Source organism: Stigmatopora argus, chromosome 18 (genome assembly GCF_051989625.1).
Source record: "Stigmatopora argus isolate UIUO_Sarg chromosome 18, RoL_Sarg_1.0, whole genome shotgun sequence".
In the NCBI taxonomy this organism is placed as follows: domain Eukaryota; kingdom Metazoa; phylum Chordata; class Actinopteri; order Syngnathiformes; family Syngnathidae; genus Stigmatopora; species Stigmatopora argus.
The window spans coordinates 11,543,701-11,571,068 of record NC_135404.1 but is presented as its reverse complement, the minus strand read 5'-3'; the positions used below and the strand labels follow the sequence as shown (position 1 = coordinate 11,571,068).

At 45.6% G+C, this 27,368-nt stretch overlaps 1 protein-coding gene across 6 annotated transcripts in view; it reads left to right on the top strand.

Annotated features, from left to right (window-relative positions):
- Positions 1–27,368, top strand: part of raraa (retinoic acid receptor, alpha a) — a 152,382-nt gene that overhangs the window by 104,560 nt on the left and 20,454 nt on the right. The window contains exon 1 of one of the 6 annotated variants that reach the window (XM_077625033.1): positions 6,927–7,152. The exons of the other annotated variants lie outside the window; for them this stretch is intronic. Within the exon in view, the coding sequence (XP_077481159.1) occupies positions 6,975–7,152 (178 nt within the window). The 5' untranslated portion in view covers positions 6,927–6,974. Of the gene's footprint in view, positions 1–6,926; positions 7,153–27,368 lie in introns of those variants that run through there. 6 annotated transcript variants of the gene reach the window in all.

Below are 27,368 nucleotides of genomic sequence, written 5' to 3'. Positions count from 1 at the left end.
TGCCCCATCTACATTGGGAGTGTCCCTTTCTTTTGAAATGCTGATCGCTCCTCCTCCCTCACTGTCATCACTCTACCACCTTGGTTTCTTAAAATGGCCGAGTCATCCATTCCATTAATTGTCCCCCTGCTGGCCTCCCCAGGTTAGAATGAGGCAGACCCCCAAACCAGGCCGGCCCCCCAACCTCACTGAAAGATGCAGGGCAACAGGGGCCACAGCGGCGACCATGGCAGGGGCATTTGTCATGCTCCCAGCCATGCCGCTAGCTGGAGCCCCCCACCCGAGGTCCTTTGTTGTCCCCGCAAGCCAACTTGTTTGCTAAGCAAAAGAGATTTCACATTTCATTAACATTTCAAGCAGCTCTGCCTTTTTGGGGGACACATGACACACTCAAAGCAATTTCATTGTAAAGGATTTAAAATTTTGAAATAGAGTTAGCTTGAAAGTTCTGCAATTGTGATGTCCACCACGCCATTTTTGTTAAGGTCCAAACTAAGTAATAATAATGTATAAAACACACAGACACGAAAAGAATGTCACAAAAACAGCGATCGGCCATACGTGCTCAGGAATAACACGCTCGGTATTGTGACTTGATCAACGATACTCTACATTTCTGTGGTTCGCTTATGTTTAAACTAAGTGGAAACGATTAGCGTGCTTTGCTCTTAGGGGGCACCTCTTAAGTAGAGGGTCACACACGGAGGTGTCGTAATGCTTTGGGCTGGGCATAATATGACTGGGGCAATCCACTTAAAGCCAACCACAGCACCCCCACTATCTCATCTCGCATCCTGTCCAATGCAACATTAGCAACGCGTGTGATTGGGGAGTCATTAATGTATTTTTATGGACTCCATTCACAAATCTGCACGCAGCGAGTCTTTATCGTGGTTCGCCAGTCACTCCAACTTTAACGCAGATTTTTATTAGCCTAAGATGATTGTATCAAATTGTTAATGAGATTTGACATTCAAGTAGTTGAACTCCTATTGCAGTTGTCCGGATGTTTCCGTGTTTATTTTCCCAAGCATTTTGTCGTTCGCGTATATTTAAAAAAGTCTACTTTAGAGACTTCTTTAGTTTCAAACTTTTCTTGGCTGGCAGCCTTTCTCCACCTAACTCGATCCCTTCAAGAGACTTCGGAGGGAAGTTTGTCAAGTCTGAAAGAATGGAAAGTCAGAGTCGATCAGAGAAAGCTTCCACTGCAAGCGCTGCACGTCAACACTTGAGTGTTTTATGTGTCAGGGAAGGTCGGATTGAATTCCAGTCTTCAGCCATTCCAGGCCTTTCTGCGCATTCTATTCCGAATACCTTTTTCGGTTGCATCGCTTATGACTTCAACGTGTGGTTTGCACCCGGCGTGAAGATTTGGCTTCCTGTGTTTGGTGGCACATTTTGTCCATTCTTCTCTCTTGTCGTTCCTAAGGGAATTTGCCACATGTCTTTTCACACGTTAACTTGCCAATGTTCCTGACAGCTCATTCCAAGTCCTGCGTGACCTCAGATATCCGTTCTCCGGGGTGACATCCGTGGCAATTTTCTCTTTGATTTGCTGAGCGATGGACTCCGGGCAAAGAAGTATGGGCCTAATGATCTTTGCGGAGATGGAATCTCTAAACCCAAGGCCAGAGAGGGCGAAAGATTACAAGCAATACAATAAGCAGTCTCCTTCCTTCTCGCTCCCACCCCCTCTCCTCAGAGGTATTTCCAGAATGCCGCCGGCCCTGATGGATTTATGAGCCGGCCATACTTTGGTAAACACCGACGGTGGGCAGCTTTGTCTTCCTCCAATGTGATATAGTGAAGGTCCCCATAAAAAATGGGAAAACCAGGTTACGGTCACCACAGAGAGGGGCTAAACAATAAAAGGCTTTATGGGCAGATATAGGCCTGTACCATAAATGCTGGAATCTGCAGTCGGAGGGACATTAAAGGGATAACGACTTGGAGGAGAGCTCAGAAGATCTCCGTAGGCACTAAAGAGTGAGTCTTTTTTAGAAAACGCGCATAGGAAATGAGCGTTTCAAGCCGTCGTTGGGTCGGCGGTTTTATTTTTTATTTTTGCGTAGACCCACAGAGCCAAGTGCAAATGCCGCCGCGTTCATTGATAAGTACGGCTGGCTCTCGGGTTTCACTTTCGGGGCCCTCGTCCACGCAGCTGTTGGCTTTGGCACTTGCGCAAAAAATCAGCTGTGTAAACAAACACGTACTGTACAGGCTCAAAACCCCAAAACGCAGACAAAGTCACAGGTAGACTGTGAGAGGAAGTACTATGTAACTCAGCGTGCCCGTGCAGACACATTGAGGCGTGAAGGAATGCAATGATGGCAGGAGCTGGAAATGCTACACGCTAGTCGCTAAGTCAGTTTGGTGGACACAATTAACCAAGCATATTTCAGTGCTCCTTGAAAAACGCACTTGCTAGAAAATGGAGGACACCTCCATTCAGGTTTAGTACTCAATCTGGGTATGCTAAGGACAATCCCCAAAGATCAACCTGTTGGAAAGTAGTCAAAATTTAGAATAAAAAAGAAGAAAATAGGAAAAACCTGCAGGTCATGCAAACCCATTTTGGGTCTTTATTCCAAGCATTTAACAACAACTGACTTGGCTGAATTTCACTGGCGATCTGCCTTTGCTCAGCTGCCTTATTAGGTCACTGTGAAGATTTAGGGAAGATGGAAGGCTTTGGCAGGGCTCGCTCAGGTGTCTGGGCATTAGCCATCTGCAGGGCACATGTCCAGTAGATCTCAGTGGGAGGTGCGGCACGAGAGCCCCGTTCGTGGCTTTGTCCTAGCCACCCAAGCAGGCAGGAAGTCTAAAATTAGTCCTCGTTCACTTGAATCCGATAGCATCTGGCGTTATCTTGTCACGAGACGAGGTTTAATCCAAACAAATTTGAAATAACAGACGAAAAGATCGACTGGTTCACCGCCAGAAACTGCACTTCGCTTTTTAAATTATTTTTTTTTTACCACGTACGATAATCCAAATGACACAACGACCTATTGTTTGTTTTAAGATGACGGCTCATCTCCTCGGCGGGGGAATGGTTTAGGGACCACTCTTTACTGCTCCCTCACGCCCCAGATTGGCCTGAAGAAAGGCAGCGAGAGGGAGCAGTAAAAATAGTTTGACACCCTCAAGGTCCAGCCAGCAATCTCCTCCTCCACCCTTGCCCATAAAGCGCTTTGAATCCTCTCCTGAAATCCCCGCCGCCCCCTTCTTCTCCCCTCGCTCTCCACCCACCCGACTCTCATTTTGAGTTTTGCTCCAGATCACTTGCATAACCGCGCATTGCTGCGAGGATCCCGCTCGCGATTGAAGCTTTAATCTGGCCCATCGCATTCCGTGAACTTTCTCTGCCACTTTCCAGCCTTGGAACTGAGGCTGACCCCCTCCCGAATATCAAGTTGACAGATCAAGACTTTAATCTTGCTCTATCGGAGTTTGCTTAAAGCCAAAATAGCCTTTTCGACTTCTTAGGCATGATACTGATTGAGATTGGACCAAGACCACATACCTGCACTTCAATGATAAAACTCCTTTAAACCGCCGGTGACCCTTCTTCTTCTTCCATTTGGCCAATACAAAGTTTTGAAGATCCAATAGGGACGGAGCATCACTTTGATGGAGCCACGTCTTTGATGTTACTGCCGGTGCTTCCCCCAAATTTTATCTTGTAAACATCTATTCTTGAAAGTGCCATTCCTGTTCAGAGTCATTGGCGGACTGCACATCAGATTTGTCACTATTCGAGCCTCTTTTGAACGTTTTTTCTGCAAAATAGGTAGATCACAGGCACATGTCTTTGACATACATGTGAGGGCAAGTTCACACAGTTACGCACCTTCCCGCAAACAGAAATTGAGATGTGTGGCGACCTTATGTACGTGCCAAATTCTGGTGTGATGTATGCAATCGGCAGACGAAGGGGGACATATCGGTCTCGGCTGTTAAACTTCACACCGCAGTCTCACTTTGCTACCCTTCGCTTCTACGAAGACACGGTTCCACCTCGGTTAGGGTACTAAGTACAAAGTGGTTTTCCGCTGAAAGTTAGTTGACAGTTTTATGGTACCGCACTTCCTCAGGATGGCAAGGCATAGGTTTATTTGTGTAGCACCCACCATTGTACTTGACAGAAGCGAGGAAATCATTCAAAAACAGGATTTCACAAAAGGATTCGACTCAAGATATAATCTGATATAAAAGTAACGTGACAATGCAACATTTTCTTAGTAGATGAAGAAGCGGAAAAAATGTTTTCAGTGCAGATTTAGGTTTCGTAAAGGTTAACGCAGATTTTTAAGAAGTTGGGAAGCGTGACCCTGATTGATTGGAAATGGTAAATAATCCTGCCCTAGAAAATCGGAGAAGTCTGGAGGATAATCAGGAACTAATATCTACTTAAGATGGATTCTTTGAATCACATGAACCGAGTGAAAAGACTTCAGGATAGATGTGATCTGTGGTCCAATTTATTGTTTCTGAAAAATGAACATTTCTGACAACCACCCCCGGCTCTTAATGCTGTCAAGGAATGCATGACTGTGCTATCAGTGCAGGTGATTGGGGGCGGGCAGGCCTGCACACTGTGCTCTTATCACATTGGGTAAACACAACCCAGATCTGCATTGAATAAAGTGTCAGCAAATGGGGGGCGTAGCACAATATAACACACGCACATACCAACCCTTGAGTGCAGTTAATCCTGCTCTGAAGTGCTGTTGGTGAGAGCCAGCTGTGGTTTGGATTGGGTGGTGGGGGGGCGGGGTCGTTTGAGGTATAGGCGATAGGTAACAGCCTGATGATAAAACTCCATTTTAAGAAACAGCCCAGGATTACTCTTGTCTTTAAAGAACAACCTATAGAAATGTAGTGTGCGGATGTAAAGTTAATGCAGCGCATTAGCCAAGTGTGGTGGAAATAGTTGAGTCTTGGCCAGCAGCTACGCTCTGGGTCACCGGGATCAATGTTATTATCGTTAAACACACACAGGATTGCTGATTGGGGAAAATCACCACTCTGGGTTTGTTTGTGACGCAGGCAATACATTGGGACATCTCCAACCTTGTAGTGGAATTTGTATCTGTGTTGAAGTCTCCATCACTGGAGAAAATCCAGCTTCGTAAAGATGGAATGTTAGATATTCACTTTTTTTGGAGAGTTTTGAAGGCTTTCTGGCCGTATTTCTATTTCCAAGACTAAAGGGTTGTGATCAACTCCCGTTTTAAGGAGAATTGCGGATATTTTTGCTTGAATGTAGCTTTCTGTTTCTTAAAAACGGCTTGTAATTCATTATTTGGTCCTTCTCTTTTCCGAGGAAGCCAGCTGTAGCCCGAATTTTATAATGTCGCCCGCAGCAAATAATCAAAAACAAAGAACAACTCTGTGCAATAGACACAAACAAAATCACGAATGCCGAGGAATGCAAAACCAGAAAAGAGAGATTTCTGTACAGTAGGACTTGTTTCTCACTCAATATCCATATGGTAAAAGTATTGTAGTATTTCAAACGGCGACCTGTCAGCGAACATATCCAAACATGGGTGAAACCAGAAGACCTTCGTTTTATACGCCTCTTGACACTTTGAACGTTGCCTAGAAACGTTGTGTAATGGCGACCTTTAAACCCTGATTGAAATCATTTCTGGCTTGCATTTTTTCCCCTCTGAGAAAAAAATGCTTTTCTAAATCCCAACAAAGAAAATGAGTCTTTGTGTGTTGCACTTTAATCGCTTTGGCACATGTCTCGTCGCCGCCAAAGCTGCCCGTTTACATAACAAGAAGCAACAATGCCGTATGGAACGGCACAATGTCAAACAAGGGCGACGAGGGCCCCCCGAAATGTGACGCAAGTTGGCCGACGGAACAGAAAACAGCTGGATTTGACCGGAATTGTGAGGAGAGAAGAAAAAAAAAAACAGAGCGTCGGTCACCTTGACTCTGGATGCCGGGACACCGTCCCGGGTGAGGCGCCTCGGCACTCTAGGAAAAAAAAAAGGGAGCGTAATGGCGTTGCATTGAGTGTTCAAGGTGGGAAACCTTGAATAATGTGAGATGAGAGCGAACCGGAGCGGCGAATTCAAGTCATCCGGCGGGTCACCGAGAGGTGAGGCTGCCTACTTGCCCGGGGTTCAGCAAAAGTTCAGCCGCATAGCATTAGGCAAATGAGGGAGACCGGGGGAAAAAATGTGAGGCTCGGAGCCGTGGAGGATGGTCGGGGAGGGTCCGCCGGCTCCCTTCCAAACTCAACCGGGAGACCTCCATGGGAAATATCTGCAAAAGTATGACGGCACATGTTTTTGGGCAACTTCAAGCGGACCCCCTAAGGAGGCCCCTTGCGTGCCGGTGACTCGGTCGACGTCGTCTGTCCGCGAGTGCCGAATGGGTTAAAAGTAGGAGGGGCCGCGGATGAAAGAAAGAGGAGGGGGGAAAGGGCGGAGGGGCGGAGCCTAAGCCCTCAGCTGCTGCGTCTTGTCACATTGCTGCAGAACATGATAGCGGCGACACGCTCCCTCCGTGCGGGCTCGAACCTTCTACGCGCACGGACGCAAACCACGCGCATCGGCTGAGGATTCAAAAAACAGGCGCTTCATTGGAGGATTGGTTCCACGGACAGACGCCGCGGAGGATCGGCCGCTCAGTTGTTGACCGGCGGAGGACGACTTTGGGGACGAAGGCGGACTGTTGAGAAACAAGGGATTCCCGAGACCATTTGGGCGAGCGCTTTTTTGGGGGGGATTTGAACCGGCGCGTGCCCGCCGCAGCATGCGGAATGTTCATGTAAATATCCTCCAGTCCGCTTCACAGAAACACGCTCATGGCAAGTGTTGAAATGGATTTATCACTTTTGCTCTGATCCCGTTTGGTTCTACCTGGGCTGGTGCGCGTACTAGTTTGATTTTCTTGATTTTTTTAAATTTTTTATTCCCTTGTTGGGATCACGACTCCCTCTTTTGGCTCAAATGATGTACGAAAGTGTGGACGTAGTGGGTTTGAACCCCAGCCCCAACCCCTTTCTGATGATGGATTACTACAACCAGAGCAGAGGGTGTCTGCTCCCGGAGAAAGGACTGGTGCCCGGGGCCCCTCATCCTTACAGCTCGTCCGTCAGAAACCAGCACTGGAACGGCTCCAATCACTGTACGTAGTCCTCTATCCCCCCCGTCGCCAACCCCACTTTACTCCCACCGATTGTGTGGATAACGTTTGAATCTAGACCCACTTGATTTTCTATTTTTCCACCATTTAGCCACAAGTTCATATCTGCAATATGTATACGGAAGTTGACCCACTTTTGGTAGGCTCACATGTGCACCCACGTTGTGTGTGTTGGATGTAATGTTGCCTTTACTGGGATTTATTCACTTAACCCGTTGCCTGCCATGGGCTGTGTACATGGACACATTCCTTTGGATTAAAAACAGGATTGGAATAAAAAATGTAAATGTACGCACGCCCTGTTTGGGATATTTTGAAGTACGTTCCGGGCGAGATTGACAAGTGATTGATAATCCGATGGTCTGCATGAGAACAAACTGTCATTAGCTGTGACGTCATTACATACGTTTTTGTTATTGGTGGAAGCGGAGTGAAAGACTAAACTGGTCCGTATCCCACACGGAAACATTTCTGGAAATATGGAAAGATCTTAAAACTGACGGTAGAAAGACAGGAATTTCACGTAAGAGCGATATTTTCTTCACAAAGTGGCTTCTTCTACTACTATTTCCAGTTTATTTTGTCAGTCTGCACACGTTGAAATCAAGCAAGCATGAACACGAAAGACCGAATCGGATCAATAGGCTATCCACGAAAACGGAGCGTCCCATCATAATTTTAGTTCGAACAATTTCACTGTTGATGCATTGCCATTGATTGATACAAACTCGGTCCTGAAACCCTTCGAGTACAAGGTGACCTTCGAATACCCCTGTAAAAAAATGCTAACCTTTCAAAACAATCTCTGGAATAGCTCATCTGCTTGGTGACACACTTTGATTGGTAACTAGCAACATTACACAGCATTTTTTTTCCCTGCAACGCCGTATGTGCAGTTGCAATAGAGTTTTATTGCGACAACAAAGTCTTTTTGGCAGCCCTGCAAGGCCTCGGCCGTGCAGACGGTCTTTTAAGCCTAGAAATGCCTCTGTTGTCTTTCACAGCTGAAGGAGTGTAAAAAGGCAGGAATCTCCACAGGCTCTTAAGGGCCAATTTCCTCCTCGACTCCAAGACTTTTCAAGCACATGACAAAGGGATTTTTTTTCTTCTTAAAAGAAGCTAGCTTTCTGATATGTGGCCAGAGCAATAAACCCCCTTTCACCCTCACTCTTTGCCACCATCTTGTTGCACGATATCTAAATAGAATAGTGGAATTCTTCCCCTTCTGGAAGCAGAACAGTAAGCTTGATGGTAATTATTGAATGGGCCCACCAAAAAGCTTTAGTGGCAGCATTGATTTGAACCATGTGAGCTTGAGGGAGATGTTTGGGGGTGGGGGGTTTCAGGAAAAGACCTCTGATCCCTACCTCCACTCTACATTGTTTAGCCCGTTCGCCGCATGTGGTCGGGTCAATGTGAGCATTATAGCTTCTATTTTGCCTCGCAGGTCCGATGTAATCAAAAATTTAGTGGCCGACTGAGGACTGGTGCCGGAAAGCGGCGCAACATGCACTGTTGTCATCTCGGGGCCGTGGGACTTATTAGATCAGAGCGCCCAGAATACATAACACAGCAGGTTTCTGTTTTAGCCTCCAGATTTGATGGAGCGCAGTTCAAAAGAACAAGGCTTTTCTCTGAATATTCGCTCCCATTGTTTTTTGTTAGGTTTGGTGCATTGGAGGATTAAGCTTGGTTTGTTTAAATATTGGAATGGTTTTTTGAATGGGTGTACTAATTATTAGGGGTGTGACAATAGGCATGGTGATATATTTCGGTGTGCTCCGAACCAAGAAGCATTTTAAAATGATGTCACTTTTTTAAATAATGGAACCACCATATGTCCAAATGGCTTTGCAAATGGAACTAGTATTTAATGTGTACATAATCTCGTACTCAAAAAAGGCTTTTGAATGTAATCTTAGCCCGTTTTGTAATATCGCCAACTATTCTATTGTTGTCTAAAGAAGAAATATTTTATCAGCATGAAATTGGTGATTGATATTGGATATTGATGACTGCATCATAATATTATAGTTGACCTAGAGAAATAAATAAATTTAGTCCGTCAGTGGCAGTTGATCAGTTGACCTCCTATCACCGATTGGTTTTTACATATATATATATATATATATATATATATATATATATATATATATATATATATATATATATATATATATATATATATATATATATATATAAACTGAGCAAGTCACTGCCGTGTTGCTGATATGAATAGAAATGAAATGCTGAATATGAGTAATGAAAGGCTCTGGTCTTGCAGATTAAACGCCCGTCAAAACCTCCCAGCAATTACGGACTCATGCATGAAAGAATGTGCATGGCCTTGTTCACATGACTGTCACACTGGCAAACGGCGGGATATCAAGTAAAAGAGGGATTGCGTGGGGGGCTCAAAACGCTCACCGGCCGCTAGACTTCTTGTATGTTGTCCTCTCTTAAAATCTTTTCAGACAGTCTACTGCGTTAAAACAAAGCACTCACCGGGGATTATTATTCACAGAGAGGGTTTTGGGGCTAGGTATGTTTTAGCTAGGTTGCCTCACAAAGTTAGGGGTCTCGAGGGGGTTAGTCGGTATGAACGTGGCCTGGAGGGGGGCAAATAAATGGCGGCCTAATCTGACTCATGTGCTATTTAGGGGTAGAAGTCTTTTGGCCTTGCAGGAGGCAATGACTACTAATTAAAATGTGTTTATTTTTTTCCAAAGGAAGGTCAGTCAGATTTTCAAAGGATATTTGTCAGAAGTCTGCTTTGTTGTGGTTGTCAAATGGATGCAAGGAAAAGCGTGGGTGTTGTGTTTGGCCAACAGATTAGTGTAAACCGTGTAAACATAATATGCTCCCCCTTCTGCTTTTCATATAAATGTACAATTATTGGGAGAACTGCGAATAAACTCTCAGTTCCTGACGTTGATGGGAATTTTGCTGTCCCAAACATCCGGACTAAGAGGTCATTTAGTATGTAGTGCATTTGCTTTTTTCCCCATTAATCCATTTAAGGGTTTCTGGGCAGAGCAGCTTTCTTCATAGGAAAAAAAAATGCAATCTGTGACTATGTTGACATGAAGTTGTGAAATCCCCCAAAATGAATAGTGCAAAAAGGCTATTAGTTCTTCAGGCTTGAAAGATTTTCATTTCCTTCCATATGTCGGGATTCATGATGTTGATCTTCTCTGTCCAAATAAGGCATGCCGGATTAAGACATTTTATTAGGCTATGTCCCATATTATTGTCAAGAAAAGTCAATTTAATCACAATGTAGTGACAACATATCCTACCCAACCACCCACTCTAATACATCAGAGTAACTGCAGACCATGACCAACCTTTTTATTTATTTCCCGTGCGATGAATTCACCTTTTTTGTCATCAAGGTATGTTTTTAATCGCGAAAGGTCAAAGGGAGTTCAAAGTGTCGTTTGTTTGCGTAATGGCCGTGGGGTGACGGATCACAACCTGCCATCACTCGTTTCCAAAAACAACACCTTGTCATCCGAGCTTCAAGACGCTCGCTGCACTGTTTTAACGAGACGCATCCTTCATTAAAAAACAAGAAGATACCAGATTTGTGATCCATAATTTACTGTACCATGCAGTGATTATGAATCATTCCCTCCCATCGCCCGCCTAATAAATAAATGAGCATAATTATAAACTGCTTGCCGCTAACATTGATACTTGGAACTTAATAGAACTCATTAAACACACTTGGTTGGTAGGAACGTGCATTATTTAGATTATGAATTGCATTATTTTACACTCATTGCGTACTTTAATTACTGTACTTGGGATTTACAATATTAATCCTCACCATCATTGCGTTATTAAATATTACGGATTTCCCGAATTTGTGATTGGAACATTCTACTGGCCTTTTTTAAACTTTTAAACTGCCAAAAAGTTTTGATTTTACAAGAAAAATATTCATAATTAATACATGAATGATCTCAGAAAGCTAATATTGCTATATGTCAGAGTTGTTGTGCTAATGGCGAAGCTGACAGAATATTTGGAACGGAAATGGTCTCCATGTGGTCAAAAAATGACGTAAAAGTAGGAAATAGAACCTTCCTATATTATAAGTCAAGTGCAATTTTTCAGAAGCACCGTAAATCCTCCCAGTGGTTTCTAATCAAATAAAAAAATTGCCCTCCCATAAATGCTTCTTACACTCCAGTGCTTCCAATATCTATTTTTTTCCCCTCTTCGTTGTGGATTCTTTGGCTCGTGGGACTCATCGTCCATTTTTTTTTTAAATACGCTAGTTAAACTGCTAGTTTGGTATGCTTGCTAATTATAAAATCAGTTCCCTCTCTTCGAAATTGTTATTGTTTATCCAGACAAAGACTTGTAGGCCCACGCAGGCTCTTTGTGTTTGCCCACAGATTTAGCAGGCATCATTTGGGGGACAGTTTGAAACCAAATCCCCAAACAAGACTTTGCGTACAAAGCCCCACCCCCCTTTTGGCCGCGCTAAAGCAGACCCCCAGACCTCAACCTGATACCAAATCATGTTTGGACTCGTGAAAGTGGCCCAGTGATCTCACTTTCAATAACTTTCCCCACACACACTTGGGGGCGGGTGGGCAGCGGAGCTTCAAGGGGTGGGGTTGTGCCCTTTAAAATATTCATAGCTTCTTCATTTAAATCAATTCGCAGCGTGGGCGCAGCCAAGCGTCAACTGTCAGAAATAGAGCCGGCCCTGTTGTAATCACTTCTTTACTTATCTTGTTCGCAATGCGCCGTGCATGGCTAGCTCCCCAGAAAAAGCCAGGGAGGGCTCTCAAACACACACACATACACACCCACCCACCCACACATCTCCGTGTTTCTTAACATACACACCCACCCACCCACACATCTCCATGTTTCCTAGCCACCTCCTCATAATGGAACACATATAAATTCATCTGGCTATTGAACCCGGACCATTCATCACGGCAAAATTCATCTGCAAGGCACTTTCATTCCCAAAGTGTCTCCTCGCTCGCGCACGCTTTATCTTCCCCTACACGGTCAAAATTTGCAACATGGCTGCCCTAAGGTAGGCAGTCAATGTTGCTATTAATCCTCAAATCTTGTTTCTTTTTGGGAGTGATTGGGAGGAGGGAATTTGTTGGAAAAGTCTCCAAATATGCAACAAATCTTAGATAAGCCATTCTTGCAAGGATGCACTTTTTCATAAACAGTAAGAAATAAAACATCCTAAAACGAGCGGATTGGATTTTGGTCAAATCAAAAATATTATATCAAAGCTTTTTAACACTCCAAACATTACGGTAGGAAAATTTACTTTGTTAGAACTGTAGGTTACAAACTTAAGGCCCAGGAGACAGATCATTTTAGTAAATCATGCGCATCGACTTCAAGATTCTCTGTACTAAAAAATGTTATCTTAAAAAATTCAAATTATTTCTGATATTTTCTCTATATTTCAAATTGAAAATAATTACTGTGAAGCTACATTAAAATAGATATGTAGACTATTTACTAAAAATAAATAAAATCATTTTTCCTCTAAAAAACAACATAAAATATAAATAATATGGAACATTTAGTGTTTCTCCCTTTTTTAATTGAAAATATATATTACTTAAAAAATACCTGGCCATCTGCGAAAAAAAAGATATGAGAATAACAATGTTTACTGTTTTTATTTATTTATTTTTTTAATTCGGGCCCTCATTGCCACACATAATAGGCTTCTAATATGCCATGTAACAAATATCACGTTTTATATATTCATTCACAAAATGTCTCCTCTCTCCATTTTGATCTAAACGTCCAATGTTAGGGACTGGCCAGAATTATGCAATTGCCCACATGTCAGAGCATCCACTCCTCGGGGGAATACCTACACAAAAGCCACAAAGCAAAGCCATCCCATTTGAAGAGCGGCGAAGCCAAGAAAATAGGCTACAGCTTAGCGTGCTAAAAATACGAAAGCCCTGGCAGTTCTTTTGCCGTCTGGGCAGAAAATAGCAGCGCCTTCCTGCCCTCCGTCTCCGTCAGTCAGCGGGCAAAGGTTGACGAACACCTCGGCTCGTGCCTTTTGTAAGAAACCCAAGCGAGAGCTTTAATCTCCATTCGTGCGACAAAGCGCCGTTCCGCCCCCATCGCGACGATTGCGCTTTTGATTTGCTAGCGTTCCTCCTCCCCAGATAGACAAGATAACTAGTCTCTGCCAGATAATCTCATTTCGGCTATCGTAATATCGTCTGTAAGTGCCTTCCCGTGGCGAGACGAAGGTTCTCCTTTATGTCTTGATTTACAACGCGACTTCAGGTATAGACAGTAGCGCGTATCTTCATCTGTGCGCCACGCTAGGCCGACCCAGACGAGGGCGGCCCGGCTCGACTCGTCTCGTCCCACTTGAGCGTCAGAGGAGATTTGTCCCGTTGAATGTCGCGGCGCTCCCAGAGCCCCCCTTTCAATCATTTCATATTCATTACACGCACGTCTGGAAGTCGGCCTCCCGACATTCGACTCTTAAAGGCCCACCTGGGACCCAGATGAAATGGACTGCCAAAATGAGGAGATGGAAAGGAAGAGCGCCGAGCCGCTTAGTGATGGATCGGAAGGTCTGTCGCGATCGGGTTACGGGCCGCTTGTTGTTTGCCATCGTAGCGGGGTCTCAACCTGAAGCGCCACCGTTCCAAACACATGTAGGCTAAGTAAGACAGGACATTGAAGAAGGGAGATTGCATTTAGGAATAGAACCACTCAGTGATAAGGAGGCTTTTATCCAACGGGCGAAGCTATTTGTGTTTAGCCGCAAAGATAAGATCTTAATTGGAAATGGGACACTTGAGTATATGTCTGAATTATTGATTTGGTTACTTTGTGCCCCCTCTTTTTGTTGTCATAGATCCTCTACGCCTGGTTGAATGTCTAATGTTGTGCTTTGTGTTCATGCACGCACTTAATCGAAAGTCTCAAGTGTCCAACGCAGACCTCCACCGAGGCCAAGTGTATAGACACGTTAAGCATTTTTGACTGAGCTGCTTGAACTTGTTGGGTTTGGTTTTTATCGTTCTGTCAACAGCATTTGCGATTTCGCACCAAAATGTACTGTATACAAAAAAGCCCTAATTTTCAATTGAATGAGTTCAACTGCAAAAAGCCGACCAGTGCCATCTCACATTTGAGACCCGCCTACTAAACTATTCAATTTTCTCTTCAACTACCTGTTTATGTAGCTTTGTTTATGCTTGAAAGTACTGTATTGCCTTATATTGCGCGAAACAAACTATTAAAGTCATGGGTGAGATTGTTGTCTTGCGATTTGGAGAAAAACCTTGCATCATGTTGGTCATAATTAAGTGATTCAATTGGATCTTAACAGCCGAATTGGCGCTCTTTTCTTCCATGAAGGCTTAATCGATTAAACAGCAACGTATCCTCCTCCCTTGGTGAATTTAACACTTGAAAACATTGGTCCATCTCTCTGCTTTTTCCACATTTCTGGGAAGCACGTGCACTCGGCACCAGTGCGCTGCCCGCAGTTTTACAATAGAGCCGGATTATTGAGTCTGAGCTGTCAGCACCTTTCAGCCGAAAGAAAACACGAAAGCGAGGAGCCACATCTCAGGCGGCGGGAGAGGAAGATTGGGGTTGCGTTAGGGGGGGTTCCTTTCTGTGGGAGGGCTGGCATTTTCTAGAGATAAGATCTCTGGGTATATTTTTAGCCAAAAGCTGTAGGAGGGAAAATGTAGACGGAACACAGAGCGATTGCTTTGGCTGGCCAAACGCGTATTTTCTTGATTTTCTAACGCTGGCCGCCAACAGGCTGGTCTCTACAGAATGACCCCAATCCTGCTCGCCCTATTAAACCCGTGGAAAGTATTTGCCTCTCCCTTGCCCGTCCGGCGCTTTGCTAATGTCAAGATTAGACCAAATACCCTGCCGTTTCAGCGGTATTCTGATGTTCATGTGTGGCCGGCCGGCCCACTTTTCACGGGAAAGCCCTCATTACCTTTCGCCTTCTGGAAATCAGGCCACGTGGCTATCGTGCTGCTAACACAGAGAGAGAGAGAGAGCAGTCAAATATGCGAGCAGTCAGGCCTTTTATATCAAGTACTTTGCGTGCAGTGTGCATGGCTGCCCAAATGCGCTCCGTCTGGCAGCAGCGGCAAACTTGCTCCGCCGGTGTAAATTATAGATGGCGTGTAATGCAGCGATTGTCAACCAGAGCACATTTTTTGTGAGAGCGCTTTGGCCTTGAGACACCTCTACCTGTTCACCTGGCCACCTCTGAGTCTGGGGCTCACCTTCGATCAACTTCCACGGCTACCAACGGAAAGAAATCCGCCGGTACGCACACACTTGCCCGAGCCTTTCATGGCTGTAATCCCCCGATACCGGGAAGACATGCATGGGAATCTCAGTCAGATGACTTAAAAGGATGGAAGGAGAGGAGAAACTCCTCCACCACCATCGTCAACCCCCCCGTTCCCACCTCCCGGCGTAAAGCCTGCTGGGATGCACCGTGGGCTTGATGCATCCAACCCCAACCTGCTTCAGAGCTCAGTGGGAAACCCCATCACAGACTCCCCTTGAGCTGGTCTGCTTGGATTGTTTGATCTTATTGTGGAAGCAAGTGAGCTCGCCGGCTGCCTGGCAGGCAGAGAGAGAGCCACTTGATGCCCAGGGTTGAAGAGGTGGAGGCAGCTTCAGTCGAGAGGCTTAATAACTGTATTAACATCAGTGGCTCCCCCCAGACTCCAGCCTGCGAGTGGATGAAGAGTCGGTGGGGGTCGCACTCCAATTTGCTTCCCCTCTCCCACTCGTCTGCTTCCAGTTAAGACTCACATTTTCCTGCATAGTCACGAGCCCCCAAAGTAAAGCGTTAGCAGATGTGCAATAAGTCCGACTTCACCTGTGCCGGTCCCCGTTCGCGACGCTCCTTTTTTTCGGTCCTTTGGATTACGCAAGCAGAAGCGCTGAATAAATAATGGGGACCACTTAGCTTAATGGACAGAGTTAACTGGCAGAGAAAGAGCTCGTATTGGTCGGCGAATTGGGTCACCATAAATGCTTACCCCGCTTCCCACAAGGTTGTAATGAGGCCCGGGTCGCAAGGCCGGGACATGGAACAGTCAACGGAGGCCAGCCGGGGTTAACTGGACCCCCGAGGAACAAAAAAGAAGGGGGGATGGAGAGAGACATGGATGCTTCCACATGGGATTCGAGTCATTTGGATCGCTTTGCCAGTGTCATTGATGCCAGCAACCCAAAAACAATGTCTTTGTTCGCCATTTCTTTGTCCCGTGCTGGATTTAAACCAGACGAGGCACGGCAATCGATATTACAACAAGCAATTTTCAAGACAACAGACTCTCTCGCTGTGTGTTACCTAAAAAAATCCAAACATTTCATCTTAAAGCAAACAGTGAGGGAAGAGGCATGTAAATCTGCACAATTTTTTAGGGGGTCAATTTTCGCAGCTCATTTGGATTCCCGTGGCTTTCTTAAGAATTGTTGCTAGATTATAAATATGAAAAAAATAATGGCCAGTTTGTTTTATTGTAATCACAAATATAATTCTGGGCATTTTAGTTGAACGCATCCTGTTGTATCTATGAATCAAAAGGTGAATTCTACCATCTGACATGTTGTACAAGAACATTTAATTGTTCTACCTGCATAAACAGGTCACTATCTATCAATGTAGCATTCCAAAATGTTGACCAGTGTTTGTAGTCGATACTCTTCGTCTGGCCGTTCATTGGCTCCAATGGTAAATCAAATTTCCCCAGATATATCAACTGTAAATGTTGGATGAATGATGTAAACATCAGTAAACCTGCCGTGACCCTTTTATAGCTCTTGGCAGTACATGTCTTCGGGTTGAGAATGAAGCCACACAGGTGACGTTAAATCACTCCCTGCTCTTCGTCGAAGCGAAGAAATCCCAGCGACTTCCCGCGGAGGCTTACGCGATATCCGATCTGACGAAAACCAGTCCTGGTTGGGAGGAGGCTAGCGTATCTCGGAAAATGGAGTGCGTCTGCGTGCGGGTGTCTCTGCATCTGAAACGATCAAATGGCTCCCCCCGGGCTACACGGAAAGGTCAGGGATTCATGCAGGAAATTGGTGTCTGCAGAAGCAGACAACACACACACTCAGACAGAGGGGAAGCGTAACTTGTCCTTCATTAAATTGGAGTAACATCCCAGCGTCCGCCCCCCGGCCATTCCTCTTAAGCTAGCCTAGCACTCCAATGCTACCCACGCGCTAAAATCCATCTCAATAAGCGGAGATGGTGGAGACAAATGCATCTGTCTCTCGCTTTTCCTCTTCTCTCTGCCCAAATTTTCCACTTAGGCGCTTCATGACAACACACATCAGACAGTGGAGTCAATTGCGTGTCATCGGTCATCATTAGCGTGCGTGGGCGGACAGCGGTGGCTGCCCGCTTTTAGCGCCGGTTCCGTTTGTTGCCGAGTTGTGTCGGCATGGCCACCTCGGCTCACGGAGGTTCGTTTCTACACGTGTACGGTTCCATGTTTCTTCGAAAGGCCGTAAAGGCTAAATCTAGCTTCTTTTTAGGTGGCTGAAAACTGTTGAAGGCAATAGCTAGCTTCTTTTCAGGTGGCTGAAAAGTCTGAAATGCTATATTTACCTAGTCAAGTTGGGGTTTTGGATTCTATCCTTTATAGCAGTACTTAAGTTAAGCACAATTTGGAGAAATGTATTAGTCTTAACAGCATAATTGCAACAACTGAACAAATATGACTTTACTCGAACAATGGAATCTTTATGGACTACCAGGACATGGAATAAGGATCTAAACAAATAACATCTAGAAAGCATTACATGGTAATTGAACATTTCCAGTAGAGGATCAAGTAAATGTAATATTGCTTTCGCAGTGTCTGTTTGTTTTGGTGTGTCATACTTCACTTTTGACTCTTCTTAATGGCGCCAACGTCTACGGGCATTCATCTACTGGCATCACAGAGCCCTTTTAACAAAGCACTGACAGGCTAATAGCACGTTTGCCGCGTCTCGGTGTCCACACCCGTACAAGTACCTCCCTTAAATGCGCAATAATACGTACGCTTTCAACCCGGGCCTTGCACTCGTACGTATTTTGAGCTCATTTATGAAAGGAAGTGTTATCATTAGGGCTATGGAATGCATTGGGGCCTGTCCAGGCTTGAGGGCCAAATACTGCACCTCGGTGTCGCCCGCTTAGCGGCGATCGTTGATGAATGCGCCGAGACAAACGCGAAAACGCACTTTGGAATTTTAAGAGAAAGGGACCGGCCCAGCCCATTATTTAGCATCGTTGAACATGCTGTCGTCGGGAGTCACGCACACGCTGCACTCCCGACCTCTCCCTCATTTCCACTGTCATGCCTCGGCTCTGAAGTGGAGGAGATCAAACCCTCGTGATCTATTCCCCCGTGATTGACTATTGTGTTATCCGCCTAGAGCGTGAGCGGGGGGGGAGAGAGGGAGAGAGGGGGAGAGAGAGGGAGTGAGAGAGGAGGGCAAAGGGAGACTCGGGTCCAAAGAGGTGCTTTAACATGACAAAGCCTGTCCCCGGTGAGCCGGTCTTTCTCTCCGTATCGTGTCTCCGGGTCCACTTCAGGTCCTCTCATGTAAAAGAGCTCCTTGTATTTATGACCTCCTTCCTCACTCTGGCTGAATATGCGCTTAAGAATCGGAGGAAGGCTTTCAAGGCTGCCAGTCACGTCGGATTAGCGAGTATCAATGTGCTGATAACCTCGGTTAGCTGGAGTGAGTGGAGAGCAAACACTTGAACAGGAACGTTGGTGAAGGCCCTTTGGCCTGCCAGTGCAGGGAGGAACCGTGCCGTGAGTGACGCCCAGCCCGATAAAGATGAATAGAACCTGGTTAATGTGTACGGATGTCATTGCGACGCCAGATAGCTGGCCTGTGATTCCTTCGCCCCAACGCTAATGCAAATCGGTCCTTTGCCGATATCCGTGTCTTCTCAGGTTTAAGGCTTGTTTATTTGTGTCTTAGGTGTTGTGTCTTAGGTGTTGTGTCTTTGAGTTGCAAAATTGAGTGGCTTTTCTCCACATTTCCCTCAAATGAATAATCCTTAAAATTCAAATTGAATCAAGCTGCATAATACAAGGGTTGCCAGGTTCACACGCGGTATACGAAACAAATAACAGGCTTTCATGGAACTCGAGGTTTAGAAGTCCAAACAAGCAGGACTTGTCCAGTCATGAACTTTACGTCCAGTCCGCTCTGACGAATGCCGAGTCAGTCAAGTCAAGTCTTTTAAATGTCGTAGCTAAGCAGGTCTCAAGTAGTAAAATTGTCAACTTGGGCTAATGAAGCGAGCCTTAAAAATGTCAACAGAATTCACTAAAATGTTAACCTCGAGTTTGCTTATTTTCGTCAATGAAGTCGCTTTATTCCCAGCGTTTGACACCGTCATCAATTATTTACTGTTGAGGGAATATTAAAGCAAAAGAAAGCTTTTAACGTGTCACGCACGCTTAAAAAGAGGTTCATTGCTATTTATTTAGACATCAAAGTAAGTGTGAGCATAAATTGGAGGAAGTAAAACAACGCTTTGAATTGGAGTTTGTTGTTTTGGTCTCTTGTTCTTACCTCTTCGATTGGTAGTTGTCTTTTGAAAAGGAATGTTACGTCAATGCCAAAGAAAAAATGAGGGGAATGACTAATTATAACTTCATGGGCATTCAACTGGAATAATTGGAGCTTTTTTTCTCCCTCTTGTCTTTTTCCTACGTACAGTAGAAGAGTGCTTCTTGTTATCACAGGAGAGATTTGCAAACACACTCTGCACACGTAATTCTACAATTATCCAACTCGGCACTCTCTAATAGAGAGGCTTAATGTTTCATGAAGCCATTTTCACAGTCGCGGCTCACAATAAAAGAGTGTGTTGTTAAAGACAGCCGTTTCACTTCTGCGCCTGGATTTACATTGTGATTCCGTGACGACCTTGAGCTCCATTTACGTCCCGGTTGCGAGTCGCTGCAAAAAGGTGGATTCTTTCACTTTGCGAGAGTTGACAAAGGGAGGTTTACGCCATGGTTTTGTTTTTGTTGGGCCTGTTTCATTGGCGTCACTCAATTTCAATTTCATTTTTTAACGGGTGGTTTTATGCGGTGGAAACACGCAAGGCTCGCGTGGCGGAGCGTCTTTTTGCAGGAATATTTTGTCCTTGTTTTTTTTTTTTAAAGCTTGTTTGGTGATGCTTTGGCATGCTTGGAATGTTGGCGCTGTCAGAAGGTGATTACAATCATTTGAGAACAGCAGGAACTTTTGGCTTGAAAGTAATATTGAAAACAATGCTGACAAGGGTGAAAAGTGTGAGACAAGCAAGTGACAAAATATTACGTCTTTCGGAGTAGTGTCTCCGTTTTATTTTATTTCTTTTTTAATTGTCTGTAGTCTGATCAAATGTGTAAAAGTTCTCAGCTTGAACGTAAAAGGTTGTTCGTCTGATTACCCAAATCAAATTGATTCCTTACGGAATTTTCATACCTGTCAACCTCTGCCGATAACTGCCCTTATAAATGATTATGATTCCCCTTACAAACCCCCCCAAAAACCTTACAAACACCGTACGACTCGTACGAGTCGTACGGTGTTTGTAAGGTTTTTGGGGGGTTTGTAAGGGGAATCATAATCATTTATAAGGGCAGTTATCGGCAGAGGTTGACAGGTATGCATTTTGTTCATGTGTTAACAAAGACCCCCTTGCTTTTGTGAAGGATTTTGTTAAAGTGTCCATACACAAAAAGGAATGTAGTATTTTTGTTTCGCCTTGAGCAATGGAATTTTTAAGCCCCCCAACAATGTTTATCTTAACAGTTAAATTTCATTGGCGTACCCAGTCTGTGATCCAAACATTTAACGGTAAATCACCCATTGTGAACTCGCACTGGGTTGCGCCATTCTTTTCCGCATTGAGCGAATGATTCCTTTCCTACGAGCGCTTTTAACATATCTTTACATATGTTTTCTACCACAGTACAGACTGCGGTAGCACTAAACATCCTCCTATATTTTCCAAATGACAAGGACCTTCCTAAAAGGTGGTCTCGGCCGTGCGTGTCCACATGCTGGCGAGCCCCGTTCGCCCAACACATCATCGGCTCAATCCAAGCATCCGCAGTCGCCTGGGGGGGCAAATGCCAACTGGTGTTGACCCGCTGTCACTCAGCACACCCAGACAGCTGCTGGCTAGAGTTACACCACATTACTCCGGTTGTTGCCAGGGAACTCGCTCCACCTCGTTCCCGCTGTTCCGCCGTCCGTCTTTATAATTCATTGGATGTACATGCGTCCAATGCGCCCTACGCTTGATTGTATTTAAAATTTAAACTGGTAGGGCAACGCTACAGCGGTTAACATAATCGCCGCACAACATCGAGCCCCCGCGGACCTCACCTTTAGCCATCTGCTCCATCTTGCCGACGCCCCCTCCCCCTCGAGCGCTCCAGTTCATCCACACATGTTTTCGGTCGTGGCTCCCATTTGCTGGGGCGGCAGTGATAGGTGGGTTGTTATTCCGGAGCTCTGTCGGCGTGGAGAGGAGTTATCACGGGGGGGCCTCGGAGAAAGGCTTCGGACCGAGTCGGGGGGCTTCTACATTGATGGAAAGCAGACGAGAGCATGCTGATGTTAAGTCCAGCCCAGATCTGCGCATACCTACAGCAGAACTACATTCGCATACTCTTGACTCGTGTTCCCCCGTTTTAAAGACGGGTCCTTGCCAGGGTCCCCCCCTCTTCAGGCCCAAAACAAACATCACCATTTCCTGGAGTTTAGGGGACGACGGTAACGGGCTAGGAAAAACTCCTTACCCCCGAACGCTTTGCCCTTCGGCCTCTACTCGGACCCTCATCTATCACTCACGTGTGTTTTTCCAGCGCTTGCACTGGAGGTGTGGCGAGGAGGCGGGGTCACTTGGACCCAATCTCAAGCGCTATCCATCAAAATTTGGGCCTCCAAGTCTTCCAAGCTAGCGCCTGAGCCTTTAAACCAGTCAAGCTGTCACATCCATTTGTGCTCCCGCTGCAATACGCGCAAAGTGCAGCGCTGGCAAAACACACTGTCATCGCTTTGAAAACGTCAAACTTGGCGTGTCATTCGCCGCCCGCCAAAAAATTACACTGGACTCGGAATAATTTGACAGCGTGATGTATGTCCGTTCCCTCGGTGTATTAAGTAAAAATAATACGACGTTAATCGATGGCGAGTCTTTCGTTCGACTAAAATGTGCAGGCTGTTCTTTTTTTTTATTTAATGGGAAACTCGTGGAGTTCTATTGTTGTCTACGTAGCTACTTTGAGACTGCAAGATAAACACGAAAGGGCTTAGGTGGCGGACGGCGACGAGTTGGGGGTGGGTTAGAGAGGGGCTCATGGGTAATCCTGCTAACTCGCCCTCACGGAAATATTTGTTGCACCGACATAGCTCGCTTCTAATCTTTTGGAGCTGTGACAGTAGTAGGTCTGATGAAAACTTTTTAAAGCCCACTTTTGGGCAACCCATTGACGATAAACTCTTATACGAATCCGCTTTTTTTTAAATAAATGAAGTGATCTATATCAAAAGAGTTGCGCCCGAGACACACAACATTGATCAAAAGAAGAGACATTGTCTTTGTCTTTTGAGTTTGGTGCCAAGAATGAAAGAACAAGAAATGCTGGAGTTCCTCCATGGTTGTTTGCTTACTGCGTGGCATTCCTTTTGTCTCGCTGAATTCATGGACTGAGTTATTCTTTTGTGTCTGGATGATAAATGTTTTACAATTCGGTAGCTGACACAGCCAACAAACCCTCTGAAAGGAAAGCCAAATAAAGATAGACAAACCTTTGTTCAACAGGACAACATTAGATTTATTTAAAAAAACAGGCAGATGGGTGTAGTCATTCAAAAACAGAAAGAAGTGTACAAATTAAATAAAATTAATTCAACTTTCTGATTGACTGGAATCAACTCAATTTACCAGGTAACCTTTGACAATCCGTTTGAAGTGGGAGGGATGGCAGCGAATGCTAGTTGTTTGATTTATAAGCAGGCAAAAATTGCGACACCGCTAAAAAAAGACGTACATTCTGGATTGGATCCGATCTTGTGACCAAATCTAAAATTTCCTGATAGCACCCTTTCTTATCGTAAAAGCTGACTTTCACTCGCTCTTCAAACCCTTTACATGTGTGTTTTCACTTATTTCCGCCCCACTCGCCCCCCTCTTCCAAGCCACCAGTAAGTGTTCACACTTGTGTTCAAACTCAAACACACCCCAGCGGTTCCTTCCAGCCACAAGCGTGCGAACACGCACGGCCAGAGTCAAACTCCATCACCCCGCGTGCTGGGCCGGCCGGGCTTTTTCGGAAAAAGCTGTTATGACGCTTTGTGAGAGAATGGCAGGATTTCCCAGCCAGCGAGGAAACGCTCCCATTTCCCCTTCGGTAATTAAAGAGCGCTGACAAAGCAGGCCGCCGTTTCCACTCTGGACGTGTGAATATTTATAACGCGGTCAACGAATGACTAACGACCTTCGCCGCCGCGCGCTCACTTGTTGCGTTCGTTGCGCGTACATGCTAAAAATGGCTTCCCGTCTTTTGACTGGCAGCCTTTCATGGGATGCTTCCTGGCCCTCGAGGCTCTTTCATTGGCCGTCCCACTTCATTATTTTGAAGTGACTTTCAAGCACGGGGGTCTGGCTAGCGTCTCTTCCGCGGCCGCCAGACAAACGGCGCTCTTTCTGTCCACGTCTTTGTCCGCTTAACCTAATACAAGACACGGTAAACACGGGAGTGGACGACCCCCATCAAAGACCCCTCGAGTTTCTGGTCCAGACTCCCGCCAGCCAAGCAGCCAGCGCGCTTAATCTAGTTAGCCGCCCCCTAATGACGGTGAAATGTTATTAATATGCCGGGCAGCCGGGGCCGCTCACCAGTGGGGATGATGGGTAATCCAATCTCCGCCGACTAACCCAACGCTGAACCTCCAGAACCGTCCGGTCCGAGAGGGACGGCAGACCGGAGGCTTTGTCGTGACTTTGTCGTCCCCCCTTTTGAAGTGTTTTGACGCTCGCCAGACTCGCGTCAGAACGGCGGCGAGCGCCACTTCATCATCGGGATTTCTCGTGCACGTGCGCCCGTTTGCGCGGAGTTATGCCGTAATTGTTTTAGGAGGATGTGGCTGAGTGCAAGCGGCGGCCCCCAACGCCGCCCCCACCGCCACCGCCGCCTCTTAAGTGCGCTCGTGGCTAGTCGACTGAATCTTAAGTTCGCCATTAAAAACCGCTCGCACATGAAGATAATTAAATAATCGGTTTGAGAGAAGCACATTCCATTAAGCTGTGATGCGAGGGGGCGATCTGTTTACTTACTTCTCCTGGGTGGGGGATTCCGCAAGCTTGAATTCTAAAGCGGGTCACGGGAGCGTTTTGACATGTTTTTCAACAATTGATCCAGCTCAACTGCGACCACGTAAAAACCGACAATGGCATAATGTGTAAAAAACGTGTGAAAAGACCTTGCTCAAAGTATTTATGTACGCAAATCGCAAATAACGTCGACTTCTTTTGATGGAGAGAATAATGTTTAAATTTGTCATGTCCCGATCCAATACATATAGTATCAGAGTTGGTCACATATTTTTAGATTTTGTCCAAAAATATGAGTGTCGATGTGGCACCAGATTGGCCTATAACTGTAATATTTAATAAATACATGCGTTGAGAATTGTGTTTGTGTATAAGTGCAAAAACATAGTATGGTATGTTTTTCGATTATATTTTCAATGTCTGGTCTACATGATCTGCGATATTCGAGGAATTACTGTATATTATATTTACATGTGTTAGTCATAAAATGTCTAGATTTTTATAAACAAAGGTCACATTTATTTAGCGGCCCAAGACAAAACGTTAGTATCGGGACATCCCGACTTCAAATATGAGAAATGAAAGGAATTATGAGCATCCACACATAAAGATTGATGGTCTCAAACTCGTGCTTGGTACAGGCTTTTTATGTGTCTGCGATTCTCACATTTGATTGGCTAAAATAGTTATAAAATGTCTGCTGACCACTTCCTGGAAATACCGCCTTTTGATTACATTCTTCTTCACTCTTTATTAGAAAAACGACATGCATTACTTTAAGATTTTTGACTGGGTGACCTTTCGTAACTAATGAAAATACATATTAGTTGCCTTCAGACGTTTTTTTTCTTCCCCTCTTTGGTTTCAATGGAGCTATCTGTATTATATTTCATCCTTTTGTCCGACTCCAACACAGATTGTGTAGTTTACGTTTCACCTCCTTGCCGAAGGACAATAGCGGCCTTTTATCGGCTCCTTGTCGCTTTTCATCTCAACACTACTTTCCGGGTTTTTACGCCGAGCGAACGGCGATGTTATCGTCTCATCACGCCGGCGCTTTCCCGTCCTCTCGCACCAAGTCCAGCTGACCGCCGTGACGTTTTGGCCAGGCTAACCCTCGCCGACACGCTTCCGCATTTCCATCGTGTCGCAAAGACCTGAAACCGGCGCTTTGCGGGCTAACGTGAGTCACTTCCTCCACTCTACGATTGTGTGGCGCGGACAATAATAGGCGGTGTTGACGGAGAGCTGGGATGGCGTTGAATAATAGCCCGGCGAAGGCCGCGGTCTGGGCGAGGAGTTTCTCCATCCACAGGCCCGCCATTGTTTTGCTTCATGTCTCGGCCTGACGGGACTCCAGAAGCCAGCCATTGTGTTTAATTACAGTAGCCGGCCCCCCTCACGCCCCCCTCGCAGACCCATGTCCCAGATTTTCATGGATGCTCTCATTAAGACTTGCCATTCTGTGTGTGCGCGAGACAGAGAGGAAGGAAGGGCGGGAGCGAATCCAATGATAAGGAAAATCCCATCGCTTGCGTGGATGGAGATGTCATTTTGATGTGGGGGGGCGGGGCCTGTATGTTTTTCTGTATGTTTTTCATCACGGCAGCTTTTAGCGTGGATGAGATGCTCCCCTCTGAGTCTAATAATGCCACGCTGTAATTAGTACGCATCCAAAAGCGCGAATGGCCGCTCGCTAATGAGAGAATATGCCACGTTACGTAAGGCGTGCACTGTTGCGAATTGGATTTGTTTGACACGGGTGGAGCGGCGGCGCGGCGTGATGACCGCTGGGGGGGGGGGGGGGGGGGGGGCGGATGACACCCACACAAGTGCAATTAAAGGCAAAGATGGACTCTTTATGTCTGTTGTTTTGCCTTTTTCGCTTCCAAATATATCCAATTCCCGTTTCTCTTTGAATTGAACTTGAACGGCGTTTCTTCCTTCCGCCTCGCCTCTAAAAATTCTCATTTGTTTTTAATCTGGAATACAGCACTCTTGGCACATTTTCTGCTTCACTTCTATGAACGGCGTGCTGCTAATTCTGGTGTGAGCACATTGGCGTTTTTAAAATAGCTTCTTTTTTTAAGGGAATGTTAATAATACGGATCATTCTGAAGCCAGGTGAATTTCCTGCCACATTAACTTCATTAACGCTGCTTTCTCTTTCATTCTGCAAATACAAACAAACTCCCGGAACAACCCTGATTGGTCGAGAACTTACTTCCCATTCATATGACGGTAAAGAAACCATTGCAAAGGTGCTGAACAGACGAGATTGTCTTCTTCTAAGAAAGCCTTAAACAGATCTGGGCATAAGGAGTGTTTATTTTGGTTGCGTCCAACATAATCTCCTCTGCGTGCACCATCTGCCGCGTGGACACGGAGGTCGGCCAGCCCAGCGGAGACTCGCTCTCGGATAATACGTACGACAAGCGGGAAGCTGGGCTCCAAAACGCGGCCACCGCGTGCATCCACGCGATGCGAGATGGTCACGCGACCAGCCTTTTCTGCAAGCCCGCCGCCGATTGCGCCCGCGTTGTTAAATATAGATGGGCTCTTTGCGCAGGATCTGCCAGTTGCCACAGAGCTGCTTGTCCACCTCCCAAATCCTTCCTGCGTTGAGCTGATAATGCCGGCCAGGCCAGGCCAGGCGCATTCTGATGCATACAATGGACCACCGCAATGAATATTCGGTGGAGGAATTCCACACGTTTGTTTGTTTTGCGGTTGGAAATTCTGGGAGGTATTTTTTGCCACGTGTATATTTTACAGGCTGTTTACTAGATACGATCTTGTGATCGGAAATCGGGCC